The sequence below is a fragment of the Rousettus aegyptiacus genome, unplaced genomic scaffold (assembly GCF_014176215.1).
Source record: "Rousettus aegyptiacus isolate mRouAeg1 unplaced genomic scaffold, mRouAeg1.p scaffold_m13_p_15, whole genome shotgun sequence".
NCBI lineage: Eukaryota > Metazoa > Chordata > Mammalia > Chiroptera > Pteropodidae > Rousettus > Rousettus aegyptiacus.
In genome coordinates, this window is record NW_023416290.1 from 10821074 (window position 1) to 10846122 (window position 25049).

Below are 25049 nucleotides of genomic sequence, written 5' to 3' on the forward strand. Positions count from 1 at the left end.
TAAGCAGGACCCTGGACAAAGTGGAGAAAGTAGCCTGAATTTGCCTCCCCATTTGGGGTCCTTTCTACCCCTTCCCTGAGCATTTTACCTCTTCCTTTCATCTTACTTCCTGGTCCCTAAGAAAACTTCTCCATTCCCTCGTTCTCCTACTCTAGGGCATAGATGACTGATAACAGTCTAGGTGGTTAACCCGCCATACCTTACCCTGCTTACAGTTCTGTGGTCTGTGCCGCAACTTACAGGACAGGCACAGCCAAGTGTATTGTCTCCAGAGGAACACACACGTTTTTGAGAACTGGCGTAGCCTGGGCAAACGATTTTGGTCACAGTGCTGAGCATGTAGCTGGAGTCCTTATCCTCCCAGAGAGCCAGGCACTGTCTGCAGCTGCTGACCAGTGGGGTGGTCTGGAGGGTCCCAGGGGACTGGCGTTGGCATCACCAGTCAGCGTGGAAGTGCTGTGACATTTTCACACACGCACACACACACGCACGCACACACACCTTGCCAGTGCATACCAGTTACGTATTAACATCAATTATTTCATTTAATCTTTTCTAGAACATTTGAAGGAAGAGACTACATTTTCTTTTCAACTAGCAAGAAAACAGAGTCTCTATGATCAACGCTTCTCGAGCTCTTAACAGCCAGTGAGCGTTTTCCGGCAGCCGCGGAAGTTCAGATCATGGGATAGCCAAGATGCGAGGGGTCCTCGGAGGCGGAAGCCCTGGGCAGGCAGAGGACACCAGAGGTCCAGGAGCAGGATGTGGAAAGGGGGAGAGGAACGGAAAGAAAGGCGTGCGTGCGTGCGTGTGTGGGAGCACACGCTGTGGGCAGGACGGATCCTGAGTGAAACGAAGAAACCATTTCCGTTGTTTGCTTTGCCTCTTGCCCCATATCTGGATGTCGTCACCCAGAGGACGTGATCACACTGGGAGCACTAGACGCTGTGTCGTGTTCATCAGGGGTTCATAACTCCCGATGTCGCCCCCATACTGCTGCCTCCCACGATGGCCAGGCTGAGCTCCGTGGAGTCTGGTGTGAGCAAAAGCTGGTTCCCTGGAGAGCACCTGGGGCCCGGGTGGTCAAAGACTAGGAGACTCAGTTTGTTCTCCTGTGGATGGAGCATTGGTCAGCACTTGCCCAGCACTAGGTACCACTCCTTATCTGGGGCTGGGCAGGATCCAGATCCCTGTCCTTCTTGGAGAAGCGCAGGCCCCTCGTGGGCCAACAGGCAAAGGCCTGGCTGCTTGCCCCCAGGGAAGGGGGCTTAGCCTCACGGCAACCTGTGCTCCAAGGGGCCAGCCCAGGGCTTGGCACTCGTGAGCGGCTCCTGGACTGAGGGCGTGGGAAAGAAAGTCAGAGCCTCTCTTCTTGGCTCCTCCATAGCTCCCAACAGGGGCTAGAAACCAGGCTCTCATAGGCCCAGCTGCCCTGTCTATGGGCATGTCACATGTCAGGTCCCCTCTGCTGCCACTCCCTGGCAGCACACGCCTTTTCCCAACCCACGGTCTCCCTCTCGACAAAGGATATTAATAGGTGAGTCTTGTCTCAGGTCCAAAGTGAACCCCTCCCTAATTTTTTTTTTCTAGGCACATGGCCTTGTCTATAGGATGATCTCTCCCTCCACAGGCCCCATGGCAATGCATTCACCAAATACCTCCCAACAGAGGCTGACGTTCTTAGAAGAAATTAAAAACTAAATGCAATTCTAATCCTTAGGAGAGTCATCTTTTTGCCTGTGTTTTTCCTTGCTTGTCCCTCCATCTCTGCCAATTTAGAGTCAGCATGTCACGTGATCCCTTTTGAAATTCGGCTCTGGCTGCTGCTGCTTTTCCTACCCACTGCCCATCTGCCTTCCCTAAAGGCAAACCAAGTATGGGGCGGGTGGGGAGGACTGCCACAGAGAGCGCCCAAGTAAGAACGGAAATATTTGACTGGACTTGGTCCTAACAGAGGCGATTTTATGACCCTAAATGTCCTGGGAACCCTGTTGTCTCTGGCAGGAGAAGACTCCGGGCTCTGGCAGTCCCGGAGGGCCCCGGCATCCTTCTGCAAGTGGCTGTGACATGACTCACAGGGTCAGTCTCCAGTGAGGCTGACAATGAGGTGGGCACAGAAGAGAAACGCTACCTCGTCCTCCGTCTCAGGGGTGAGAGTCCAGCAGGCTGGATATGGCCACTGGGCCCCCTGGGGCTTGCAGTGGGGACTGAGGGGTCAGCATCAGCAGGGAGGAGGGTGAGCCCAGAGGGGACAGGTCAGGGCAGGCCAGGACAGGCTGGGCCTCCTCAGAAATGGTCCTGGCATTGACTGCTGGGCCTGTACTATCAAAACCAGATATAGCTTTAGGATGAAAAGAACAAGTTGGGTTGTTTCTCACAATTTTTTTCATGTAGGTAAAGGAGCAATGAGGTCCAGATGCACTTATTCTCTCCCTTTGTGAAAGTTTTCTCTTTTATTCAATGAGGGAGCCTCAGGCACACTCTTGTGGTGGTTTATTAATGTCACAAACAAAGCACACTTTATTTGAATTGGCCACTGAAAATGTTCTATACAAGGCAAACACTACATCATGAAATATTTAAATTAAGAATAAATTAGTTCCATCCTACAGAAACCTCCAGCTGCCACATACAAATAGTTATGTAATTTATCAGTTACATAAGTTAAAATAAATAGGCTTGGGATACTCCGATTGATAGGTCCGGTAGGAATCACCTGTTTGCTCCCTAACTTTGTTCCAGGCCCCATTATCTATACCGGGTAAGGGACTATGAGACAGTCCCTTGAAACTAGAACCTTATTGAAAGAGCACCTGAAAACCAAATCTCTGAATCGGACATGCAAGGACTGAGTGCACAATCTAAAACAACGGCTGAAGAGCAGAAATCAGCAAAGCCCAGAAACCAAGGCCTCTCACCCCCCTTTGCTTCTTGCAGTTTACCCGGAGGCAGGGAAACAGCTCAGCAAAAGGCAACAGGAGGCCACGGAGCAGCGGCACCTAAACAGCAGTGAGTCCGAGGCTTACCAGTAATGTGGCCAAATTCTACTTCATACCAAGACGTGGCAATTCCCAACTAGGCTTACGTTACATTTCACCACGGAGCGTCCGATTTTGTTAAGTGACTCGGATTAATTTAAGCTTCTGAATTAGAAAACAAGCCTCCTGGAGGCAGAGCTGAGGCCACAGTTGGCAACACACAGGCTTATGCCACCGAGCCCCTCCGCAGGCAGGCATGACTGACTGATCACTACGTTCCTTTATCCCAGATTCCATCTCCACACAGAACTCCAGGCAGCCTCTGCCAATCAGCTGGGGTTAGTATTTATTGGAGATCCAAATGATTTATTAACCTTGGTCCTGCTCTGTATTCTGAACCGTTCTGTGTGGAGGAGTAGATAGAACACAGGCATTGAAGTCCGATACCCACGTGATTAGGTGCCTTTGGTCTAATCATCTGACCGCTTTAAACTGGTGTCTAGTAAATGGGCGAGGACTTAGCGCGGAGTTGTTAGAGAGATCGGGATAATGTGTGTAAAAGGCACAGTATCATGCCTGGCACACAGGACGCGTTTAATGAACGATCGCCGTCATGACCGTATTTTCGTTTTAAGGCTGCTGATACTGACAATGGAACTGATGACGACGTTTCTATTAAAGCAAGGAAACTGTAATATTATACATTAGGTGGAACTATATGAAATTGATAACCAATTGTTTCTGACCTGCAAACATGGCAGTTTCTTCACTTCACCAAATGCATGATAACATATTTCATCAAGTACATCAAATCGCTTACTTGTTCCAACTCCGTCAAATCCTTCCCTTCAAAGATCGCCCCCAGAGACATGCTCCTACCACTCAAAACCTTCCTCGAATCAGCTGCTAGAGCAAGCAAAGCAAGGAGTCTGATGGAGAAGCTGAGGACCTGGTGTCTAGTTCCGCTGTCTGGTATCCAGTTATACAACCGCTCAGGGCCGTGGCTTCCTCACCCATAGACTGGGAACCATTATGCTTTCTGTAACAGGGATTTTGTGAAGATAAAGGATAACAAAGGGGAAAGCACTTTCGAAAATTAAAATCATTGTACCAAAGCGAGGTATTATTAACTCCACTAGACTATACCATTCCAGAAAACGTTAGCATTCAACATTTAATTTTTAAGCATGTTTTTCTATAGAAAAGCTGCACACAAAAGAACAGAGAATTCATGCAATCATGCCAAATGATCATCAAAGCCCATCCCGACGGTATTTGAACTACTGAGTAAACATGTAGTGCTTTGTCATTAAGAATCGCACCTTGTCAAGATGAAATAAATGTGGTAACAGGCAGAGTAAGAACCATTGTGTTTACGAGTGTCTCAACACGCTCTTCGTTTTATACACGTTAGCATGACTCACTGCTTCTTTCCTTGGAGGTCTTTGAAATGGGTTGGGAAAATCTGATTTCAGTGTGGTTTTGCTTAAAGATAGGAATATAAACTTAAGGCCTCCCCAAATCACTTTCAGACTAGTGGCTTTAGTTTATCTAAGAAGTAACAATTTTCTTTTGCTTTCAAGGGAAGTTCCTTTCCTGCGTCTTAAGCTGGGGCGATTGGTTAGAAAGGGAGGATGATGTGTTTGGACCAGCTACAAGCGGAGGTAAGCGTGGCTCCATTCCAATCCAGTTTTCTCCCCTCACGCAGCGAACTTTGGCCAACACAGGGCACCTGGAGAGCGTCGCCTTTAGTCGGCCTCAAAGGCACTGTTAGTAGCTCCCACGTATTCAGACTTCTTCTTGTGCCGTGTCCACATTTTCCGGAGAATGCTGGGGACACCACAGGAAGCGCTTCCCGTCAGTGGTAGGGAGGCTTCCGCTCCCTGGGGGAGCGCTGGATACTCTTCAGTCCCCTTCGTGAGATGTCTGGATCTAAGGAAAAGCCAGGGGTGCGGAGGGAGGGCAGTCACCTCGCCGAGCTAGTGCCCTCATTCTCCTTGTGCTCACATGGCCTGTGACCAGGAGGCAGGGTCACTGTTGGGACCCATGCAGGAATGACTCCCCCAGGGGGTGAGTGAAGGAGGTGGCACTGGGCACACTGGTTCACGAACCGCAAGTTCTATTCTCGTCCCAAGTTCCACTCCCCCCCCCCCCCACCTCTACGCGAACAATCTTGCCGCAAAGGGCAGATGTCCCCAAGCCCTGGCTATGGAAAAGCACGAGCCCTGGGGTTGACTCCTGCTCCCCACTTACTGTGTGACCCTAGGCAAGTGACTCAACCTCAACCAGCCTCAGCTTCCTCATATGCAAAATGGGGATAATTTCATCTAACTCGTGGGGCTTTTGTGAGGAGGAAAATGAGATAGTAAAGCGTCTGGCACATTGTAGGCCTCAATACACGTTCATTTTTCTCCTCACTTTCTCCCCTTAGGTGAAAGAAAATTTTAATAGCCGAAGTCCAGGAACCAATTGAGATGAGAATGTCTGAGCTTAGAGAGAAAGCGGCCATTTAAAATCCTTTGCAAGGCAACATAGCTGGCCCCCGTTGACGCATCATCAGATTTTGAGCAATCTACAACAGCTATTGCTGCTCAGAATAATGCGCTACTAGAACCTAATACAATCCAAAACGATTTCCTTACTTTTCTCCAATTAGGTCCCACTACACCGAGTGACTTGGTTTTTGCAACTTTCTAAATGGTTTTTTTTCATCTAGAAGGGCTTTGCATTGGTCTGTTCCTCCTTGGACTCCCAGAGCTGTCAAGGTGTGGACCACTTCGGTTGGTATTTTAGCCCATGGCCCCTTATAGGTGCACATTCGACATGTTCCCAAGTCTGTGCCTTTCCAGGTTCCCAACTGGATTGTACGTTCCTTGAAAAATAATGGCGAATGGTTTCTTCACACATCAGCTCATTCAACTCTCACAATACCCCTCAACAGGAATACTACTATTCCCATTAAAAAATAATAATAATAATAATAATAAGCAAGGATGCAGAGGTCTGAATAGCTTGCCTGAAGTCACTGTAAGGCAGTGGCGGTGACGGGCAAGCAAGCAGAATCACACTTGTCTGCCACCCGCAACGTGGAAGGGTGGTGGTGAGGCCATAATGGATACGGCGAGCTGAGTGTAAGACTCCCGCCTGCCCGGGGGGCTGCTCGGGGTTTACCCGCCCCTGCTACCCCAGCTGCCGGCTCTGAATCAGAGGTAACAGCAACGCGGGGGTGATGGATTGGGTTTGAAACCTTTGTATCTTATGTACTTCTTTTCCTCTGTGCAAGGACCCTTGAACCTAACTCAGGAGGCATGTCTGACCCCAGCTGCACTACGGGAAGCTCTGAGTATGGCCTGTGATTACATTTGTCTAATTAACCAAAAATCCTCCAAATGACACTTCTCCAAGTCTAAAGAGTGGCGTTAATGAAGTGGAAACCATCAGAAACACTGCAGCTTAATCGCAGGGAAGCGGTTGAAGCTCTGCAGAGACCCGGGATTATTGTCCTCATTAAGAGGTAATTTGCAGCTGGCATGGATGCCGCATGAGCATCTTGAGAGTCTGTCACCCGGGCCACCTGTTACTCTTCCGCAGCAGGACCCTAACAGGTGGGGAGCCCTGCGGGCGGCAGGGCTGGGAGGCACAGCACTTACCCCCTGGTCAGAGCAGCTCTGTTCTCTGAGCCTGTGGCCGCAGCCTCCAGGACAGCGGCGGGGGCTTTCACTGAGATCCGGGCCACTGGAGGGATCTGGGTTGAACAGACGGGGAAGAAGGTGTGAGGATGTAGCCATGGACCCCACTCTGGCCCTGACTGGGGCCATGCGAAAGGCCGATGGTGAAATCGAACCACCACCAAGCGAGGGCAAGAGCAGTTCCCACACGCGGGTGGGCATCGGGCCTCCCGGAGGGCTTGTTAACGGTGCTGAGCCCACCCTGGCACCGTCAGTAGTTCTGATGTGGGCCTGAGAATCTGCATTCCCAACACATCTCCAGGCACTTCCAGAACCACTGACCTAAAGAAACTTGAGAGACAGCGGCTCGATCTTACCTGAGAACCGCCCCACAGACCCATTGCTCCTGTCTCCTCTCTTGTCAAATCCCGCAGCTTCTCGCTTTGGAATACTGCCTACGTTACGTCCCCTCTGCCCCTGCCTTCGGGGCCGGTCACCTGGGGCGCCCTTGATTCCCAACAGACCCACCACACCCCCCGGGCCCCTCCTGGATGCTCTGGGCCTCCCAACTGCAGGGCCGATCGAGGCCAACTCTGCAGCCTGCTCTTCCCGGTTCCTCAGGACAGGTAAGCTTTCACCCTACCTGTGCGGCTCCGCCCTCCGTTATCCCCCGCGGCCCGCAGTAGCCGTCCAGCAGGGCCGGCCCTGCCTTCTCTAACGCTCCTGCCCGACTTCACTCAGCTTGTCCTTTGCTCTCTGCATCGACCCTCATCCCTGCCTGCCCTTCAAGGCCACTTCCTCCAGGAAGCCTTCCCTCAGTTTAGTGGCCCGAGTTGATTTCTCTCTGTCCTCACATCCCCGCTGGACTGTGCACCTAAGTGACAAGCTTGAGGATCCCATCGGTTCTCTTTTCACGGCCCCTTACTCGTTCCACGTGCTCGTCCAGTTTCCTAGTCCCCAGAAAGGTAGCATGGTGCGTGGAGGACCTGGGGCTTAACCCTTGGGTGGCCGTCCTCCACTCTGGTGAAGGAGGTGGTGAGTGCTCAAGAAACACGCACCGAAGTGAAAGGGAACCGAGGGCCTGGCCTGGGCTCAGTCAGCGGACAGACGGACAGACAGACAGACGCTGTGCTTTGTACCTCCACCCCGAGGCCCACCGAAGGCTCACGGGTCACCGAGTTCCTGGAATTGCTAGGAAATTGCAGGTCAAGGACACCATGATCCACCTCCCCCTTCTCCGCGGAGCTGACCAGAGGTTGTGGGCAGAGTTACTGTGCCACCTTGTGGCCTCTTGGGAGTTCTCCCTCCCGTCGTGCTGCTGAGAGAACCTACACCACCCCCCCTCCCGCCCCTCCTTCCCCACTGTCCTTAGTCTAATGGCCCCCAGTGCCGTTCAGTGTTGAATCAGATTTAGCTCTCCAGCCTCTGACGAGCTGTGGGACCCCAGCCCCTCTGGCTCAGGCCCAGAGGAAAGGGCCAGTCATTTTAATGCCTCTTTGTCCTCCGTATTAGTATTATCCCATCCCAACTTGCTATGGCCTCCCCGCTGCAGCCATCTTTCTGAACCCAGCGCCCGGCCTGGGGGCAGGTGACCCAAGGCTGTGAGCCCCCTCTTCCCTGCGGCCTCAGTCTTCCCTGGGCTCAGCTGAGGGCAGCCGTTTGAGCTACACAGCCTGACAACCTTCCCTCTGTGCCCAGCCATCCTCATTTTCCCCCGGGTACTAGGATGGGACGAGGGTGTCTGACAAGAGTTTGCTCCAATCCCTGCCCTTCGTGTGGTTTTTCTAGGACAAGGTATGACCTAGATGAGATACTGGGGTTAGATTTCCTGCTCAGACCAGGAGCGAATCGCTTACATCTCCGTCTAGTCTGTTCTATCGGGACGAGGGGCTGGCACAGTCTCCCGGGGCTCTCCCGGGGCTCACAGGGCACTATCCACAGTCCAGGTGCCTGAGCCAACCTTGCCTCCAGCCACGCCCCCCCCCAGGGTGGGGTACACACGTTGGTACCCAGGAGATGCAGAAGATATATTTTTTTTCAGGGTGATGCTGAGCTAGACCCCAACACGCATGACCTGATCCCCCTTCAGGGAGGGACAAGCTGCTGGACTGTGGGGAGGCAGGCGGCAGATGGCTCTCAGCTCCCTCAGGTAGGTCTGGGCAGAGGGCCCCCCACCCAGGACAGCCCACTCGCCATGACGGAGTGAGGAGGAAACGTAAAGGCTTGGCTGTTGGGGCCCAGCTCAGGCCAACCGATGGGCGACACTTGGTCCAGAGGTCCCACCGGGAAGGGTGGGGCCTGCATGGCAGTGCCCACGCCTGCCGCCCGCCTGTCACAGCTGTTGGTCCCTAATGTATGTCTCATACCCGACACCCCAAATCTCAGAGTCGGCTTTCGGAGAACCTGAGCTGGAGCAGATGCCCCCTGAGGTGCCCACTCTGAGATGGCTGGCGTTCTGTGGTTTCACGGTGCTTCAGACCCTGACTGCCCCCCCTACCCCACCCCACCGCCGCCGCGAAGTTGCCCCTGGAGTGAGGCGTAAGCTAACGGACGGACAGAAAGACGGACGGTGGAAGCAAAGAGCTCTCAGGCCTGCTTTGGTAGAATCCTCGGGCCTGAAACAAAGGACACGGTCTCTCTCGTCTTGGCACAGACAGGGCTTAAAGCCCAGCAGATACGACTTACCAGGCCTACTTTACTTACCAGAGACTTCCCATAGGCCCGATTCCCGCACAGATTTGATGACTTGGATTCAGCGATTCCCACTGCAAGGGCAAGCGGAGGAGACGTCACTCAGCGGGGCTCCGCGCTCTGCCTTTCCCCGGTTCCCGCATCGATGATCTCATGAGCTAATCAGTCACGAGCGAAGAATTCCTAATGACTTTGTACCAAGCGGTGGGGCAACCGCTGCGTGGTCGGTCACCTGCACCCCTGGCTCCTCCAGAGGGCCCAGAACTGAGGTCTAGCAAGACCACGTGTGTGGAAGCGTGTAGTTCTGCGTCTGCGCACAGCAAGTGCCCGGAGAACGTGCCCTCAGCTCCTCCTTCCTTCCTAAGGCTCCAGATCGCAAGAGGTCATGGGGAGTTAAGTCTTTATGGCTCGGATCAATGATTTACCCTGCCACTCCTGGACACCCCTCTTTGAAAATGAGCAGAGAAGTCCTGCCTGCGGTGGGAAACACAGCGTCACGACGACGTGTGAGAGGAGCAGAGCCTCTCAGAGTCCCGAGACACTGGCGGCCTGAGCGCCACGTGAGGACCCTTTTCCTTGGCCTGCACTCCTGAGGCCCCACGAACTTCTGAGTAATTCGTACTCCGAAGCCTGTGGCTTCTGAGAATCCAGGTGTTGAGCTGAGGGAGCTGGCAATGGGTGGGGAAAAGTTGGCTTTTCATAATGTCCTCTCCTGGGGCAGACGTTCCAGGATGAGCCCTACCCACCCACCACCAGGAGAACATCTCAATGTCAATAAAATGAAGTTCCAAGACTACCAAGACCAAACCATGATGTACGGTGTTCTGGGATAAGTAATGGCAGCAGCCTCATACCTTTGGGTATTACTGGGTCAGGCACTGTGTTGAGTGTAAAACACATACGCACTGTCTGATTTAATCCTCACCACAACCCTAACAGGTAGGTATCATAATAGTCCCCACTTTCTAAATGAGGAAATGGAAGCTTTGGAGATCCAAAACAATTACGGTGAAGCCGGGTAAAGATGATCCAGGAACGGCAAACTGCCCTCTTTGGTCTTGCACACTTGACCCCAGGGACCCCCTGACCCAGTCTGGGAGGAGTTTGCCAGATGGAGAGACACAGGGAGGGTGGCCCGCAGGGAGAACAGTGTCAGTGAAGGTCCAGGAAAACGGGATATAAGGGTCGCGTCCCAGAATTACACAGCAGCTCAGGGGTGCTATGTGCATCCCAAGCCCAGGAGGTGGGGCGTTCCCTTTCTAGGCACTTGAAGGCCACCTGCTCCAGGCCTCGTGGTGAGAGAGTTTCCAAGCTAGCCTCTGCAAATTCCAAGATTCTTCAGGGACTCTTTCTCCCATGGGAGAAGGCTATAGCATCCAGGAGCCTTCTCCTATAGCTCAGAAAAGAAACAAGTCCCCAGATCTGAGATCCCTGAAGATATACATCACATCCTTCCGACCGGAGGATGGAAGGCTTTGATGCCTAAAGCCCGTGCCAAAGCCCTTCCTGTGAAGAGCACTCAGAAACCCTCCCTCTCTCCCACCCCCTCTGGAATCAGAGTCCAGGAGCTGATGGTTGAATCAATGCCCAGCTCGATCTTTTTTTTTTTTTTTTCTTTCTTGTCTAAACCTGACTAGCACATCCCCTGCATGAGCTGACTGTCACATGTTGGGCAGATTCTCTCCATTTCATAAATTACTGTTCTCCTCTTTGAGAATAAAAGACTGACTTGGGCAGTCCAAGCTTCCTCAAGCGTCTTAGAAAGGGAAGCAATTGGCCCCTAAAATGAGACAGATGGGGAGACACTATTCTCTGGGGGTGGCGGGGAGAGACTGGCTAGGAAATTGGGAGATCTGAGATTTAATCTCAGTTCTGCCTCTAATGAGTAGTGCGACCTTGGGTAGGTCACACGGTTTCCATGGTTTCAGTTTCCTCTCCTGCAAATCGGCAGGCGGTGGGTGAAGCAGATCCGCGGTTCTCCACCTTCAACAGGCATTAGAATAGACTTGGGGGGTTGTTCAAATACAGATTGCTGGGCTGCACCCCAGAATTTCTAATTTAACAGATCTCATGTGGGACTCAAAATTTGCCTTTCCAGCCAGTTCCCAGTTGCCCTAGGGATCCCAAGCTGAGACCATGCATTAGATCATCTCTAAATCGTTGCCGATTGATTTGTTGTCCTCAGACCAACATCAGCAGCAGCATCTGGAAGGTTATTCGAAACAAAATCTGGGGCCCCGGTCAGTTTTACTGAATTATTATCTGCATAAAAACAAGATTCTCAGGTGATTATTTTGCACTTTACAATTTGAGAAACATGGCTCTAAATTCACGTTATGATTTTGTAGCGAAGACAAATACTCTTTTTCTCTTTCTGCACACACATATACCCACCCACCCACCCACCTATATATAGACACAGAAAAATTTATCTCCTCTTAATTTGCAAGGCAGATTGTGGTTTTCCTAATGCTTTCACTCTACATACATATGTGTATATGTAATCACTTAACTGGTGAATATGGCTTGATCTATGCATTCTTACACGTAGAATCATAAAACAGGACCAGGACATTAGTGACCAAAGGGACCTCAGAGATCCAGTCTAGCATCTGGGAAGGAAAAAAGATGGATGGATGAAGGCACGTACTCAGTGAAGTCTTATTTCAGTCCTGGTAACATAAAAAATTGCTGACAAAAGCTTTGAGAAAGACATCCTAGACTTTCTCTTGTGTATGTTTTGAGTTAAAATTTAAATAATTTTAAGCTGTGGGAAAACAGAAATAACCAGTAATTACAGGCAAAATACCATCACAGACTTTAGTGGGCTAGTGAAGAAGCCTGTTTAAAAGTTTAGGGTGGAAGCCATTTTTAAAAATAGTGTGGAAGGTAAGACTATACCGTTTCCAGCTTTGGAAACAAATTTGTCCCCAAATCCTTTTTTATAGTTCGTTGAAATAGCCCGTCATTCCAATGTAAGATGGCAGTTTACGAAGACCCTGTATAAGCACCCATACACACTGCCCGTAAAATAAATGATGTAGGTTTCTTCTGCTTCCTAAGTCAGGCCACACTGGTTTTCTCTGCCCCAGGGCTTAATGATTTTCATCTCCTCCTGAATCTAGCAGGGCTTCCTGTGGAGCCAGGATGGTAGATGAAAGCATCTTTGCTCATTACACACACCCAGAAGCGGGTGTGTTGTAGGTAGAAGGTGTTATGTGCAGTTGCTGCAGGTTAGGCCCAAGAGTAGGTGCGTTCAGAGCGAGTAGAGCAGGTATTGACGAAAAGCTGAGACCCCACACCACAGGTGCTCCGCTCACCTGGCGTGACCAAGGTTGCCAGGGAGGACGGTGACACAGTCAGACAAAACACAAGCCCATGCTCAGACACTGCAGCTGCAGCTGCTGCTCTAAGTGTGCCATGGTCCCCCAGGGAGGTACAGAGATGTGGGCCAGTGGGTGCATACCTGGTCTGGCGGAGTTCTTGGTGGCGTGGGGTCCCTGCTGCCATGAGCTCTGGAGCCTGCTTGACCTGCGGCCCTCGCCGGCTCGCCGGTCACTGCGGTGTGGCAGCAGCTCCAGGGGTCGGGGTGAGTAGAGGTCTGACTCGATCACCACCTGCCGGGAGGAGGAAGGACAGTCAGCTTGTTCCCTTCCCTGGATCTAGGGATCCCCCTTCCAGGCCAGGAATGCGGCTTTGCTGACAAGGACATTTTGGAGCCATCTGCGCTCCAGCGAATGCTAGGGGCAGAGAGAAAACTTGGATATGGCCAGAAACGGTTAACTGTTTTATCAAACTTCAGCTTGTCCAGTGGTGCCACGGTGCAGGGAAATGATGCTTCCTCACCAGCAATCCCGTCACAGAGTCAGCATCCTGGGCCATCAAACCCCAAATTGGGGCTGGCCACCTGCACCCTGGCCTGACGTGGTTTGACAACAGGACAGGCTATTTGAAATGAGGGTGGCCCTAGAAATTCAGGCCTTAGGGGCTTTGCAGCTAAGTGGACACCCTTGTTCATACAGAGGAAAGCATTTCGAGGGGGCTAGCAGAGGGAAGAGCTGAGGGGAGGACCGGGGCCCAGCTCATTCCCAGATTTTTTTTTATTTAAAAAAGAAGCTGCTGGCAGGACCCTGGAACGCTCCCGTAACGTCTGTGTCAGGCATTGCTGAGAGATGAGCATCCCTGTGTGGCTTGGCGAGGGCCAGTCCTGGAGAACCAGCACTGAGCTCAATGCTAAGGTGTTTTCAGCAAGGATCACCTGTCACGTGGGTAGTTTAGGAAGCCTGGGAAGGGGGAATACCCCTTTGTGAGGGTCCACCAACATGGGCCTTAAAAAATTATAATAAATACAAATTATAATTGAAATAAATAGAAAACTTGAGACAAATAGTATTGTATTTTACCTTAATACTGGGAGTGATGAAGTGAATGTTAGCAGTTTTTGGCTCATATCCTGCATATTTTTATACTTATCCAGGACCCTGGGTCATTCACTCTGAATTTCTTCATGCCTTGGAAGCTGGTTGGAACCTCCGGCATTACACGGCGGCTTCTCTGAGGTTTGCGTTTACACATTCGCTTGGTTGCTTGTTTCATCCTTCCACAGACAATCTGTGTGTGTGTGTGTGGGGGGGAGGGTTCTGCACCAGGCCCCCGGCACAGGGTGCCCCTGTGAGTGAGGTGGACCCATCTTGGCCCTACAGATCCCCCCAGCTATCTGCATATAACAGTTGTGTTACTTTGGAGGAGGCGAAGCAAAAAACTCTGGATTTTAAAATATCACAATAAGGTGAATCTTTAATTGAGTAGAGAAAAATTGGATCTTTAATTAATATTGTTGGAATAAATGTCAGGCTCCTGGGGCAAATGGATCCTGGTCTATACTTTTCATACCAACATGAATACCAAAAAAAAAATCCCTCAAAACTCAAACACTAGAATATGGTTCAATATAACATTTGTTATTTATAGTGGGGAATTATCCCTAGGTATATAAAACTTAGGGAGGAAAGTAGATAAGGTAAAAGAAGGAAATTTAACTTTCGGTGGTGAATACACAATGCAATGTACATGTGACATATTATTGACTCGTACACTCGAAACCTATATAATTTTAATAACCAATGTCACCCCAATAAATTTAATAAAAATGATAAATAATAAAACATAGAAATGAAGAGGAAAAAATAGAAACACAGGGCAAAAAATTATGACCTGGCAAATAGGCAGTAAACGTGAAAAGATGCTGAACAATATTCATAATTAAACAAATGTAAATTAAAACAGTAACCTTCGTTCCCTCCTCTTATCAGATTGTCAGTGAAGGTAGCTCATTTGGGTCCAGGCGGCCCTGGATGTGACCCCGGCTTTGACACTTTGCGGTCGTGTAGAAAGGGCATGTCCTCCTCTGCCTTGCTGCGTCAGGCCGGGGTAAGTGTGCCCGTCGTCAGCAGGGATGTGAGAAGCACGGTTTGCTCTTTTCTTCATGCTGCGTATTTATCTATAGCGTCTGAGAGTGGTTCATGTCTCCCGAGAGGAAAATAAGGGGAGCTGTCACTCTCTGCCTCAGTTTACCACCAGTGGGACTTTGCTTAGAAAATTCACATATCCCAACTTTGGTCTTATCTGGGATAGGAAATGAACTCTTCTCATACCCATTTTAGGGCCCGCCTTTATTCATTCTGTGCCTTTGAGGAAAGCCGATAATTCAGGAGCATTTAGGATGAGTCCCCGTCACCTCTAGGCACTGCAGAAGGTGATGTTTCCGCTCAGGCGTGGGGCTGCAGTGGGTGGTCCACACTCAACACTCTGCACACACCTCCACTCCGCTCTCCTCCTTTCCTTCCTATTTATTTATTTATTTATTTATTTATTTATTTATTTATTTTTAGGCAAGGCGACACTTGGTTGACCTCACAGATTGCAAGGACCTTGTCATCTTACAATCCCTTATTTTTTTTTTTCACACCTATAGCACCTGATCTTCCAAGGTGGTCTCCCATCCAAGTACTAACCAGGCCCGACCCTGCTTAGCTTCCGAGATCAGACAGGATCGGACGTGTTCAAGGTGCCATGGCCGTAGCCTTCCGGTCCCTTGAGCACTGCTCAATCCATGATGTCACCCGGAGCACTGAGATTTCCCGGGTTAGTGGTAGTCTGAAGCCGCATTGCCCTGACACATGCACTGTTTGACCTCTGGGCCCTCTCCCCCGAACGTGACTGTCCAGGTTGAGCAGGAAAGATCCAAGCTTCATTATGTGACACTTGTAGGGTCTTTGCTGTTGACTCCTGCCATGGGTATTTCTGATTTTATCTTCATTCTCCCAGCATTCCTCTGGAGGAGGAGTGAGGACTGGCATGTTTTCAGATCCACTTTGTAGAAGGAGAAAGTACAGCAGGATGTGAAAGCCTGAGGAATCCATGGGGAAACCCAGCATTTCCCCCTCCGAAAGGGAAGCAAATGTTTCCTTTCAGGAACAAGAAATGCTATGCCTGCAAAGCAACCCCCTCTCCATACTGGGGCTGGGCGAAGGGAGCAGGGAGGGAGAGGGTGGAGAGGCAGTAGCCAGCTGCTCAGCCCTTCGCTGAATGCAGGAGGTTTCCTGGTGGTGTAGATGAGGCTGGGCCCCTCCCAGGTTATGACTTAGGGCCCAGTGCCTCTTCAGGGTTTCTTCTTCAATCCCCCAAAAGGTTGCTACTAGCAGGAAAGGAAAGAGGAGAAGAGCCCAGTTCGGAAGATTTCCCTTTTGTAGCTGGCCTTGTAATGGGCTCTAGCTTCCTACACTGACAGAAGTTCCGAAAGGGCTCCAGGCCAGTGCACCCAGCCCACGCCTGGAAACAGACCGCTGAGTGGTTGGTTGTGGTGACAGCCTGGTTTATCTTCTGGTCTGTAGGACACAGCCTGGGCTTGCTGCTGCTGCTGGGCTTAGAACAAACTGGTCTGAGAGCAAGCTCTTTAGCATCCTGAGTACGCGGGTAAGATGGGGAACCGGCAGCAGGGGTGGGGTCTATTAACGTGGAGTTAGAACGACAGGTGAGACTTAGGTGATGGAGAATCATTATGATTCAGGGCTGGTGGAATCCATAGCAATGTTCTAGCCCAACTCCCTAATTTAAAACATAAGGAAACTGAGGCCAAGAGCATCTGTGTGTCTTCAAGGTCACAGCGCTATATAATGGGCAGAGCCAGGACGAGAACTGTGTCACACCTACAGAAGTGCCTACATCCGGATCAGAATTTCAAGTGGAATTGATTGCTCAGTGCATTTTGAAAAATCAGCAGATCACCAGACAAATCCCTCCTCTACAAGGTTGAAATCTGGGGAGAATGTGACATTTGCAATCTTGTTTCTCCATCTTTCCTAATGGTGGCCCTACTGCTTCTTGCGAAAGGGCTGTCAATCACAGTGGCAGGGACTCTGGTTTATGGGCAGTCCTAACTGGTGCACACATTTGTGTAAATTCATTCCTTTGAGCTAGTCTTATAATGTTGTTGGCCTCAGGTTGATCAGGATGTCAATAAAATTGCCTAAGAATCCAAGGAGGGAAAAATGAGTCTAGAGAAGGGATAATATGAGGCTGGGCCCTGGGTTTGGGGTGGGGGGGAGGAAACTTAAGAGGAATCTAGAGAGAGGAAACTAACGAACACTAACGATAGTTTCGAGAGGAGAGAAATATCGGTAAAGGAAGGGACCTGACATCCACATGGTAGACCAAGGAGTGCGAATAGCACAAATGAGAATTTCAGGGCAAAGAAAGTCAGACATATTGGTACATTAGAGCAGTTGCAAAGTATGAATCATTTTCTCAGGAACTGAAAGGGAAGCCAAGAGCCAGCTGGATTGGAAACGAGAAATCGGAGCCAATCCTTTCTTCTTCGGGAGTCCCTTTCCTCATCTTAGGGGGACAAAGTGACCTTACCTGTCTTCTCTAATTTGAATGTTCTATATGGCAGAGGCTGAGATTTACAAACAAAGAATGAGCCAGGCTGTGAGGAGAAATCAGGAATTTAGAGGAGAGCTCAAAGGCCAGAGGGCATTATGAAGCTGTCTCACCTGGAGGAAAATTGCATATTTGAAGACAAGACCCTGACTTGTTTTTTCTAATCAAAAGCAAGTTTTATATGTATTTATATACTTCAGTCATTTTTTTCCCTCTGAGTAAAAATATTTTAGAGAGGGGAATTCATAAACCGCACACATAGCAGTCTTTCTCAAATACTTCTACTCCCGGGAATCCTGAGAGTGTGGTTCTACCTACGGTGCCCGGCTGCAGTCCCATGGATATTCCAGGAGGCTGTGCCCATGTTTTGGTGGCTTTGTGTATCTATCTCATGCTCATGTGGCTTCGTCTCCACCATTGAGAGTTATCTCTTCTGTTTAGGTTCTAAATACCGTGAGAACTTTCTTCCTTAGAACCCAATTTAACTACTTAGAAAGTAGAGCAATTTAGTTTCCATTTTAAGTTACCGTAACCACTGTTTGGTCCTCAGAAAAGCAGTTGGTATTGATAGAAGGGGCAATCCAGACAGGAACAATATTTAAGGTTAGAAACTCAAGGCAAGAACTTGCTTGAGAATGAAATATTCCTAATTCCCAAGGGATCGTCCTTGAGCCGTGAATGATTTATGGCTCCTTCAAATCCGAGTCATGCCAAACTCAAGCCCTTGACCGAAAGGTTTGTTGTGACACTTAAACTCTAAATTACCTACAAACAGCTGCTTGTCTTTCCCTTTTTGACAACACCCACTGCTCCTTAAAAAGTCAAAAGCAGTTTTCGTTTACACGTGCGTGGGCTTACATTTTCAGAGACCACAAGAAAGATAAGAATCTTTTGCTTTACACCAAAGAAATTTTCTATACATTAAAAGCCCTTTTCTTTCTTAATATATAAAATATCCTCAAAAGTTATTTAAAAAAGACATACAACTGGCGGAAATAATGGGCAAAAGACGGGAGAGAAAGCCGTAGTGAAAAAAAAAATACTCTATGAAAAGATGAAGAATGGTATTAATAAAGAATATGCAAATTGAAACAATAAAACTTGCTTTTGATTAGAAAAAACAAGTCAGGGTCTTGTCTTATTAGACTGTCAAACACTAACAGCATTGATACCGAACAGTATCGGCTCAGGTGTTCTGGTAAAGGTACTTTTAAAACGTGGTTGCTAAGAATTTGGCAATCATTCTATAATTCTTTCAATGTTCATACCCTTTGATCATTTTCTTTTTTTAAATGAGACATAATTGACATATAATATTGTGTAAGTTTAAGGAGTACAATGTGTTGATTTGATAGTCTAGAATTTCCATGCCCATAAATTTATCCTCAAAAATATTTGTGTAAAAGCATAACAAATATGTTTGAGAATCTTTCTTGTGGCATTGTTTTAGTAGAAAATGGAAAACCTCATTTATTGATAATTTGGTTAAATAATTAGGAAAACTTCAGATTTGGTTTGAGTAAAAAATATAGGACATTCACACAATGGCATACTTTGTAGCCTCTATAAAGAATGAGGTAGATCTATATATATTAATTGGCACTTAAAGATGTTTAAGAGTTACTGTTCAGTGAAAAAGCAAATTTCAGAATAGTATGTTATCAAGCAATAGAGTGTAATAATTATGTTAGTATATGAGAAATTTTCACTTAAAAATGCCAAGGCTTATTGAATATTCAGTATGTATCAGGCTCTTGACTAAGCACTTTACATGTATTCAATCATTTGCTCTTCCCAGTGGTTCTTGAGACATGCGCTCTTATAATTTTCATTTTAATGCTAAGGAAGTAGAGTACCAGAATGGTTGGGCAACTTGCCCAAGGTCACACAGCTAGAAATGGATAGAACTGGGACATCAGCCCAGGCAGTTTGACTCTCAGGTTTCACACCTAACCTCTGCGCCCTACGGCTTCTCAGGACTTATCGATACTATATTTTCTATCTCTGTAATGTTTCAATTTTTATAATGAGAACTTGTTGCTCTAGATATTAAAAAAAGTAATAATGTACATAAAAACAACAATGACTAAAACCCCATCTCATCCCAAGGAGACTTAAAAATTATTTTTCAATGGAAAATAGGTTTTTGAAAATTGAGATGCTTAGAGAATCTCTAAGTGTTCTGTGAAAAATAGAAATAGAAATGCTAGTATAACCAAGAGGAAAAAAGTAGCAGTTAAAATAAATTTTTTATAATAAAGTAGAAAGATGTATTGATAGCTTTTATATAAAGAAATCTAAGTAAAATGAGAAATTCACAGCATCATTAGGCTCTAAAGACCTATGAACCAATTTGAAGGTAATGTGTATACTTATTAAAGTAGCAAAAGATAATACAAAAAACGAAAGCAGTATTGATAAGGTTGGAGGTGAGTGGAAAAGCATCATTGGAAGCCCATCAATTGCTCAGAATTCCCAGACATGTGTGACAAAACTATAAGCATAAACCATTTTTTTAAAAAAAATCACTATTGTTTCTCCTACTTAGCCCAGTGTCTCTTACACATAATAAGACTGCAAATATTTGATGTTGGATGAATGGATGAAACTATTCTTATCTTCTTACTTGTTAATTTCTCTTTGAGGCCTATGTGCCAAGGAATTAATCCAAAAGAATAGTATTCTGTACAAATTCATTGCATTGATCTTTAAAATAGAGAATAAATGGAACATTACAAGTGCCAAAAATAGAACATCTAGGTCGGGGATGCTGTACCCATATCATGGACTCTGTTTAAATAAGAAAAAAAAAAAACCATAAAGTGAGATTTACTCTCTGTGTCTGGGGAAAACGGCAGAATGAGGGGGTCTAATTCAGGGCTGTGTGCTCTCTGGTTGACATTTGTCAATTATTTTGGTTAAGTGGAGGGCAGAGGGCTATAGGAAAACCTTCCTGGCTATAAGGAGCAGGGGAGAGAGGAAGCCAGACATTGCTTTTTAAATGAAAGGCGATCAAAGAGATTAAAAGTGAAGTTTCCTTACATTCTTGGTCAAGAGATGCTGTGAACTTTTGACTCTTCTTCTGGCTGGACTGGACACTGCAAAAAGAGATAGAGGACTGGTTTTAGAGAACACCTGTGGTGCTGATGTGGCCACAGTCACAAAACCGAGAGTGTTCAGACCTGGAGTGGGGCAGGGGCACTGAGAAGGAATGGGAAGAGGAGGCGGGGTACGGCTGCAATTTTAGAGGTTATTTGGTTAAGTGCTGCACCAAAGTTCATAGCAGCATTATTTACAACGGCCCAAAGGCAGGAACGGATGTTCCCATCAACGAATGAATGGATAAACAAAATGTGGCTTCTACAGGCAATGGAATATTATCGAGCCATAAGAAGGAACGGAATTCTGACACCTGCTGCCGCATGAATGCACCTCGAAGACATCGAGCTCAGTGAAATAAGCCAGACGCAAAAGGACAAATACTGCACGAGCCCATCTGTATGAGATACCTGGAGCAGTCAGTCACATTCGTAGAGACAGAAAGTGGAATGCAGGTTACCAAGGGCTGGGGGGAAGAGGGAATGGGGGATTCTGTGATGTCGCCGAGTTTCTGTGAGGAATGATGGAAAAGTTCTGAAAATGCAGCGTGGTGATGGTCGCACAACAGTGTGAATGCCCCGAACGCCACAGTGCTGTATACTTAAAAACGTAGTTAAATGGTACATTTTACATTATGTATATTTTACCACAAAAATAAAAAGGCTTAAAAAATCAACTCACCATTTAAAAATGTTACTTGGTTGGAAAAGACGTACAGCCCCATTGTTGCCAGAATGATTTACTGGGAACTAAAATCCCGCCATGTCACCCCCCTGCCTAGTGCTTGCATGGCTTCTTGTCACCTGTCAGATAAGTGACCAGGTGAGCACCGTGTTGTTATTTTCCACAGAGCGCCTGCAGCCATGTCTCCGGTCATCCAGTGTGCTGGTTAACAGCCAGGGCTTCTCACTCCTTTCACTTGGGCGTGAATCTGAACTTGACCATTTGCCAGCTATGTGACTTGGGCAAATTCCTGGTCCTCTCTCAGCCTCACTTTCCTCATCTATAATTTAGCACCTAGCTCAGAGGCCTGTGGCACGGATTAAATAAACTACTCTTTATAAAGCCCTTGGCCCAGCACATGGCAGAGAGTAAGTTCTGGTAAGTAGTGGTGGTTATTATGATTTTCCTCTTTCTCTGCAAGGTGAGGGCTGGTGGAAGCAATAAGTGATCACTTTTAGAGCCTGCAGCGTTAGAATTATTTTGAATGCTGTGGTACTCTTCACACCTACCCTGGTGTGCCTCAGGAAATAGCTTCTAGTATTTAACTTCTTGGTAAAACCACAGCTTTTATCTTTTGTATTTACTGTGAATTATGTCTATGAAATCTTTCCCTTAAAGGTCTCTCTTTCTCTAGAAAGTAAAAATGCACACTTGTCCTCAGTTACAGAATTGATCTATGCCCTGTGCCTTTAAAATACTTAAGAAACACCACAACATTTGCTGTGGCCATATTTGATGGCTAAGCTAAAAAATATGTATGTATATATATGACTAATAGGTTGAACCCAATGCGTGTGTGTATGTGTGTGTGTATTAGAAAGAGGGATACGATACAATAATAACAAATGTAGTAATAGCTCTCTCATTGAGCTTTTCTAGGCAGATGGCTTATTTTTCTTATCTCATTCACTCCTCACAGCAACTCTGCGAGGCAGGCGCTCTCCATGAACTTAGTTTTATACATGAGGATGCCGAGGGCTGGGGTCACAGAGTTGAAGGTAGAACAAGGCCTAAACTCTTAACCGCTAGACAACACCACCCAGGTGGCTGAACTTGTGCTCGGAAAACGTTTTGGCCATTGCACGTTGAAGAAACATAGCTAAACAGCAGCATCTGGGAAAGGTCATATCAGGAAGGACCGTAACCATTGTTAGATACAGTCAAACCAACCTGTATCTCTGCAGTTGGGGGATGTGGGCTGTAATGAAGAGTTACCAATCCCTCTCAGAAGCAGTGAGTAAGGAGAGCTCGAACTGCCTGCTCTCATTGTGAGCCCCCTGCCTGATGGCTTTGGAGAAGACAGGGCAGGGCACAGCGAGAACAAAGTGGTGATCTTCTTCCATTTCCGGTCTCGTATAAACTGCGAATATTCCTTTTCAACAGAACAACTTCCTGACTATCAATGAATGCTTGGTTTAATACCAGGAGGTGGCCATGAATGAAAATGGTAAGAAAGGAGCAGAGAATTACGGATTTATCTTTGACTGAACACACTCATTGCCTTAAATATGGAACGAAAATAGTAATCGCTTTGTAAGCGATGTACTTAATGGTGCTTACTACGTGCCAGGCACTGTCTTAGATGCTTTCTGTATTTTACGTATATCTCATTGTTTCCCCCATCGTAACCCTGGGAGGTGAGTTCTAGTTCTCCCTTTTATGAAAGTAGAAACTCAGGCCCAGAGAGGTTAAGTAGCCTGCCCAAGGTCACAGAGCGCAAAAGTTGCTGCAGTCTCCTGACCACTATGCTAAGCACATGAAGTCAAAGGCCCTGTTTTGATTGATTTTATTCAGGTGAGTGTGACAATAAAGTTTTAATTAAAAAGAGCCATTCGGCTTTGATTTTTTTTCTCCTTTTAATTTTTTTAAAGGGTAAAAATGACAGAAAACAGACATCTTAACATTTTCACATTTGCTTCCATTTTGTTTCTTTCTCATATAAAATAAATACAAAGTTAGAAGGCAAGTTTAGGTCCCCTTTCTACCCTCTCCTAATTCAACTTCCCTCCCTCTCCAGGCTACTAATTTTATCTGTATCTTTCCAGCCTATAGTTTGATACTTTTCTCTAGATATATATCTGTAAACAAAATATAGTATTGTTTTATATTTCCAAATTAAATAATTGTTATCACACATATATAATTTTTTATTCTGCTTCTCCCCCCCCGCCCCCCCCCCCCCCACACACACTCAACATTATGCTTTGAGATCTACATCCGTACAGGTAGATCTAGTTCATTGCTGTCAACTGCTGTGGAGTATTCTATGGTATCATGACACATTTTACTCCCTCCCCTCTTCAAGGACATTTAGGTTCTCTTCAATTTTGCCCTCTAGAATCAATGCCACCATGAGCATCTATCTACATGTAAGACTATTTATCCAGAAGGGGGACTGCCAGGTCAGAGGGTCTGCCTTGACTTTCCAGGTCCGTTTTGGAGTTTCCAGAGAGAGTTCCAACGCCTGCACGTGGGCAGACTCTTAATTCTCTTTTCTCTCTCTAACTGGCAATAGATGCCTAAAGCTTAATTTATGTCCTGCTGGCTGTCTCTTTGTGGCCAGGCTGAGTCTCTCCCTGCCCCCCTGAGCACTGGCCCTGTCAGCGGCTGACACTGGAAGAAGAAAGGAATTGTTTGAACAGGGGGTCAAACACCAGCCCCCTTCATTCAAGTCTGACAATGAGACCAGGGCTAAGCTGGAGTCCCGGGGCTCTCTCAGCAGGACAGGGGCTGCAGGGAGAGAGCAGAGGCGGCAGGGGAGAGGGCGAGCTCTGGGGCAGGCGCGAGGGAACTGTCCGGTCACCAGACACCTACAGTCATCTGAGCTCTCACCCAAAGCCCTTCCCACGACTTGACTGACACCATTTGCCTTGGAGCACAAGGACTGACAAAGTGACGCTTTTTGGTGGCACTAGTTCCAGGTGAAGTTGGGAGGGTGGCCCAGGGCTCTGAGTGGAAGCCACCTGGGCCAGGGCATTATCTGAACACTTCCCTGGATTTCGGGCCACCACAGGGAGTATTTCTCCTGGCGTTTCACAGCACGGTTAGAAGGCAGACTTTCGAGGCAGCTGGTGCTCATTTCAAAGCCCACTTGCTCACTGGAGACGATGAAAGACTCTATCTAGCTGTCCTGGGAATTTCGTTTTCATCCCTGTTTCCTCCCACAATGGCTCGCTGTCACTTTCATTCGGCGTATCAGGTAGCTGTACTGAATTAAGTGAAATGGAATATTTAACTGCCTTCGTCTCCCCCTTGATGGATTGTTTCAGCGACTGATGTTTATCCGCGTGGCTCCTTTTCAGGAACAACGACAACAACAACAACAACAACAACAACAACAAATACCACTCAACACAGAGAAGCTGTCAGAGCTCAGAGAGCTGAGGAGAAACCGTAGTAAAACAGCACGTGATTGTCCTCATCCTCCTTAAGGAAACGGTCAAGGGCGATTTTACTCACCCTTGGAAGGAATCACAGTGGTGAAAACTTCTATATTTTCGTCACTGCAGCTGTAAATCTGATGCATCTTTCCAGCCTTCTCTCCCCTAACGTGCCTGGGAACCGGAGGCCTCTCTCCGAATCCCTTAGTCGTGAGGTTTCCTAATCCAGAATGGCTCGGAGAACCGTTGTGCAGGTCCACAAAAGGCAGGCTGGTGCCGTGAGCTCATCTCATTCCTGAGTCTTCACTGCAACATTTTCTAATCCCATCTGTCTTTCTTTTTTTTCTTTTTTTTTTTTTTAAATGAATCCTATTATTGAGAACCTTTGATTGAGCCCAGAGGCTTCAGTCCCCTCCCAGCCAGGATGTTTTCCACATTTTTATTTTGCCGTGCCTGCCGCAGTGAATTTGGAAGTCTTTTGTGAAGTGATGAAGTGAAATCGCCCACTCAGTTAGTGCCAAGCTTGGCTGGAGAGTTTCGCTGAACAGGAAACGGGATTTTTGGTACCA

General features: G+C 47.6%; 1 protein-coding gene and 1 pseudogene across 1 annotated transcript; both read right to left on the minus strand.

The window, feature by feature from the left end:
• Nucleotides 1-4138: 4138 nt before the first annotated feature.
• Nucleotides 4139-25049, minus strand: VXN (vexin). The gene is made up of 6 exons (XM_016152940.2): nucleotides 24560-25049; nucleotides 20321-20376; nucleotides 12804-12954; nucleotides 9350-9411; nucleotides 6629-6723; nucleotides 4139-4910 (listed from the first exon to the last, which is right to left on the minus strand). The coding sequence occupies exons 1-6, from the start codon at nucleotides 24624-24626 to the stop codon at nucleotides 4727-4729; spliced, it is 615 nt and encodes a 204-aa protein (XP_016008426.2). The 5' UTR covers nucleotides 24627-25049; the 3' UTR covers nucleotides 4139-4726.
• LOC118612139 lies at nucleotides 15303-15421 on the minus strand (annotated as a pseudogene).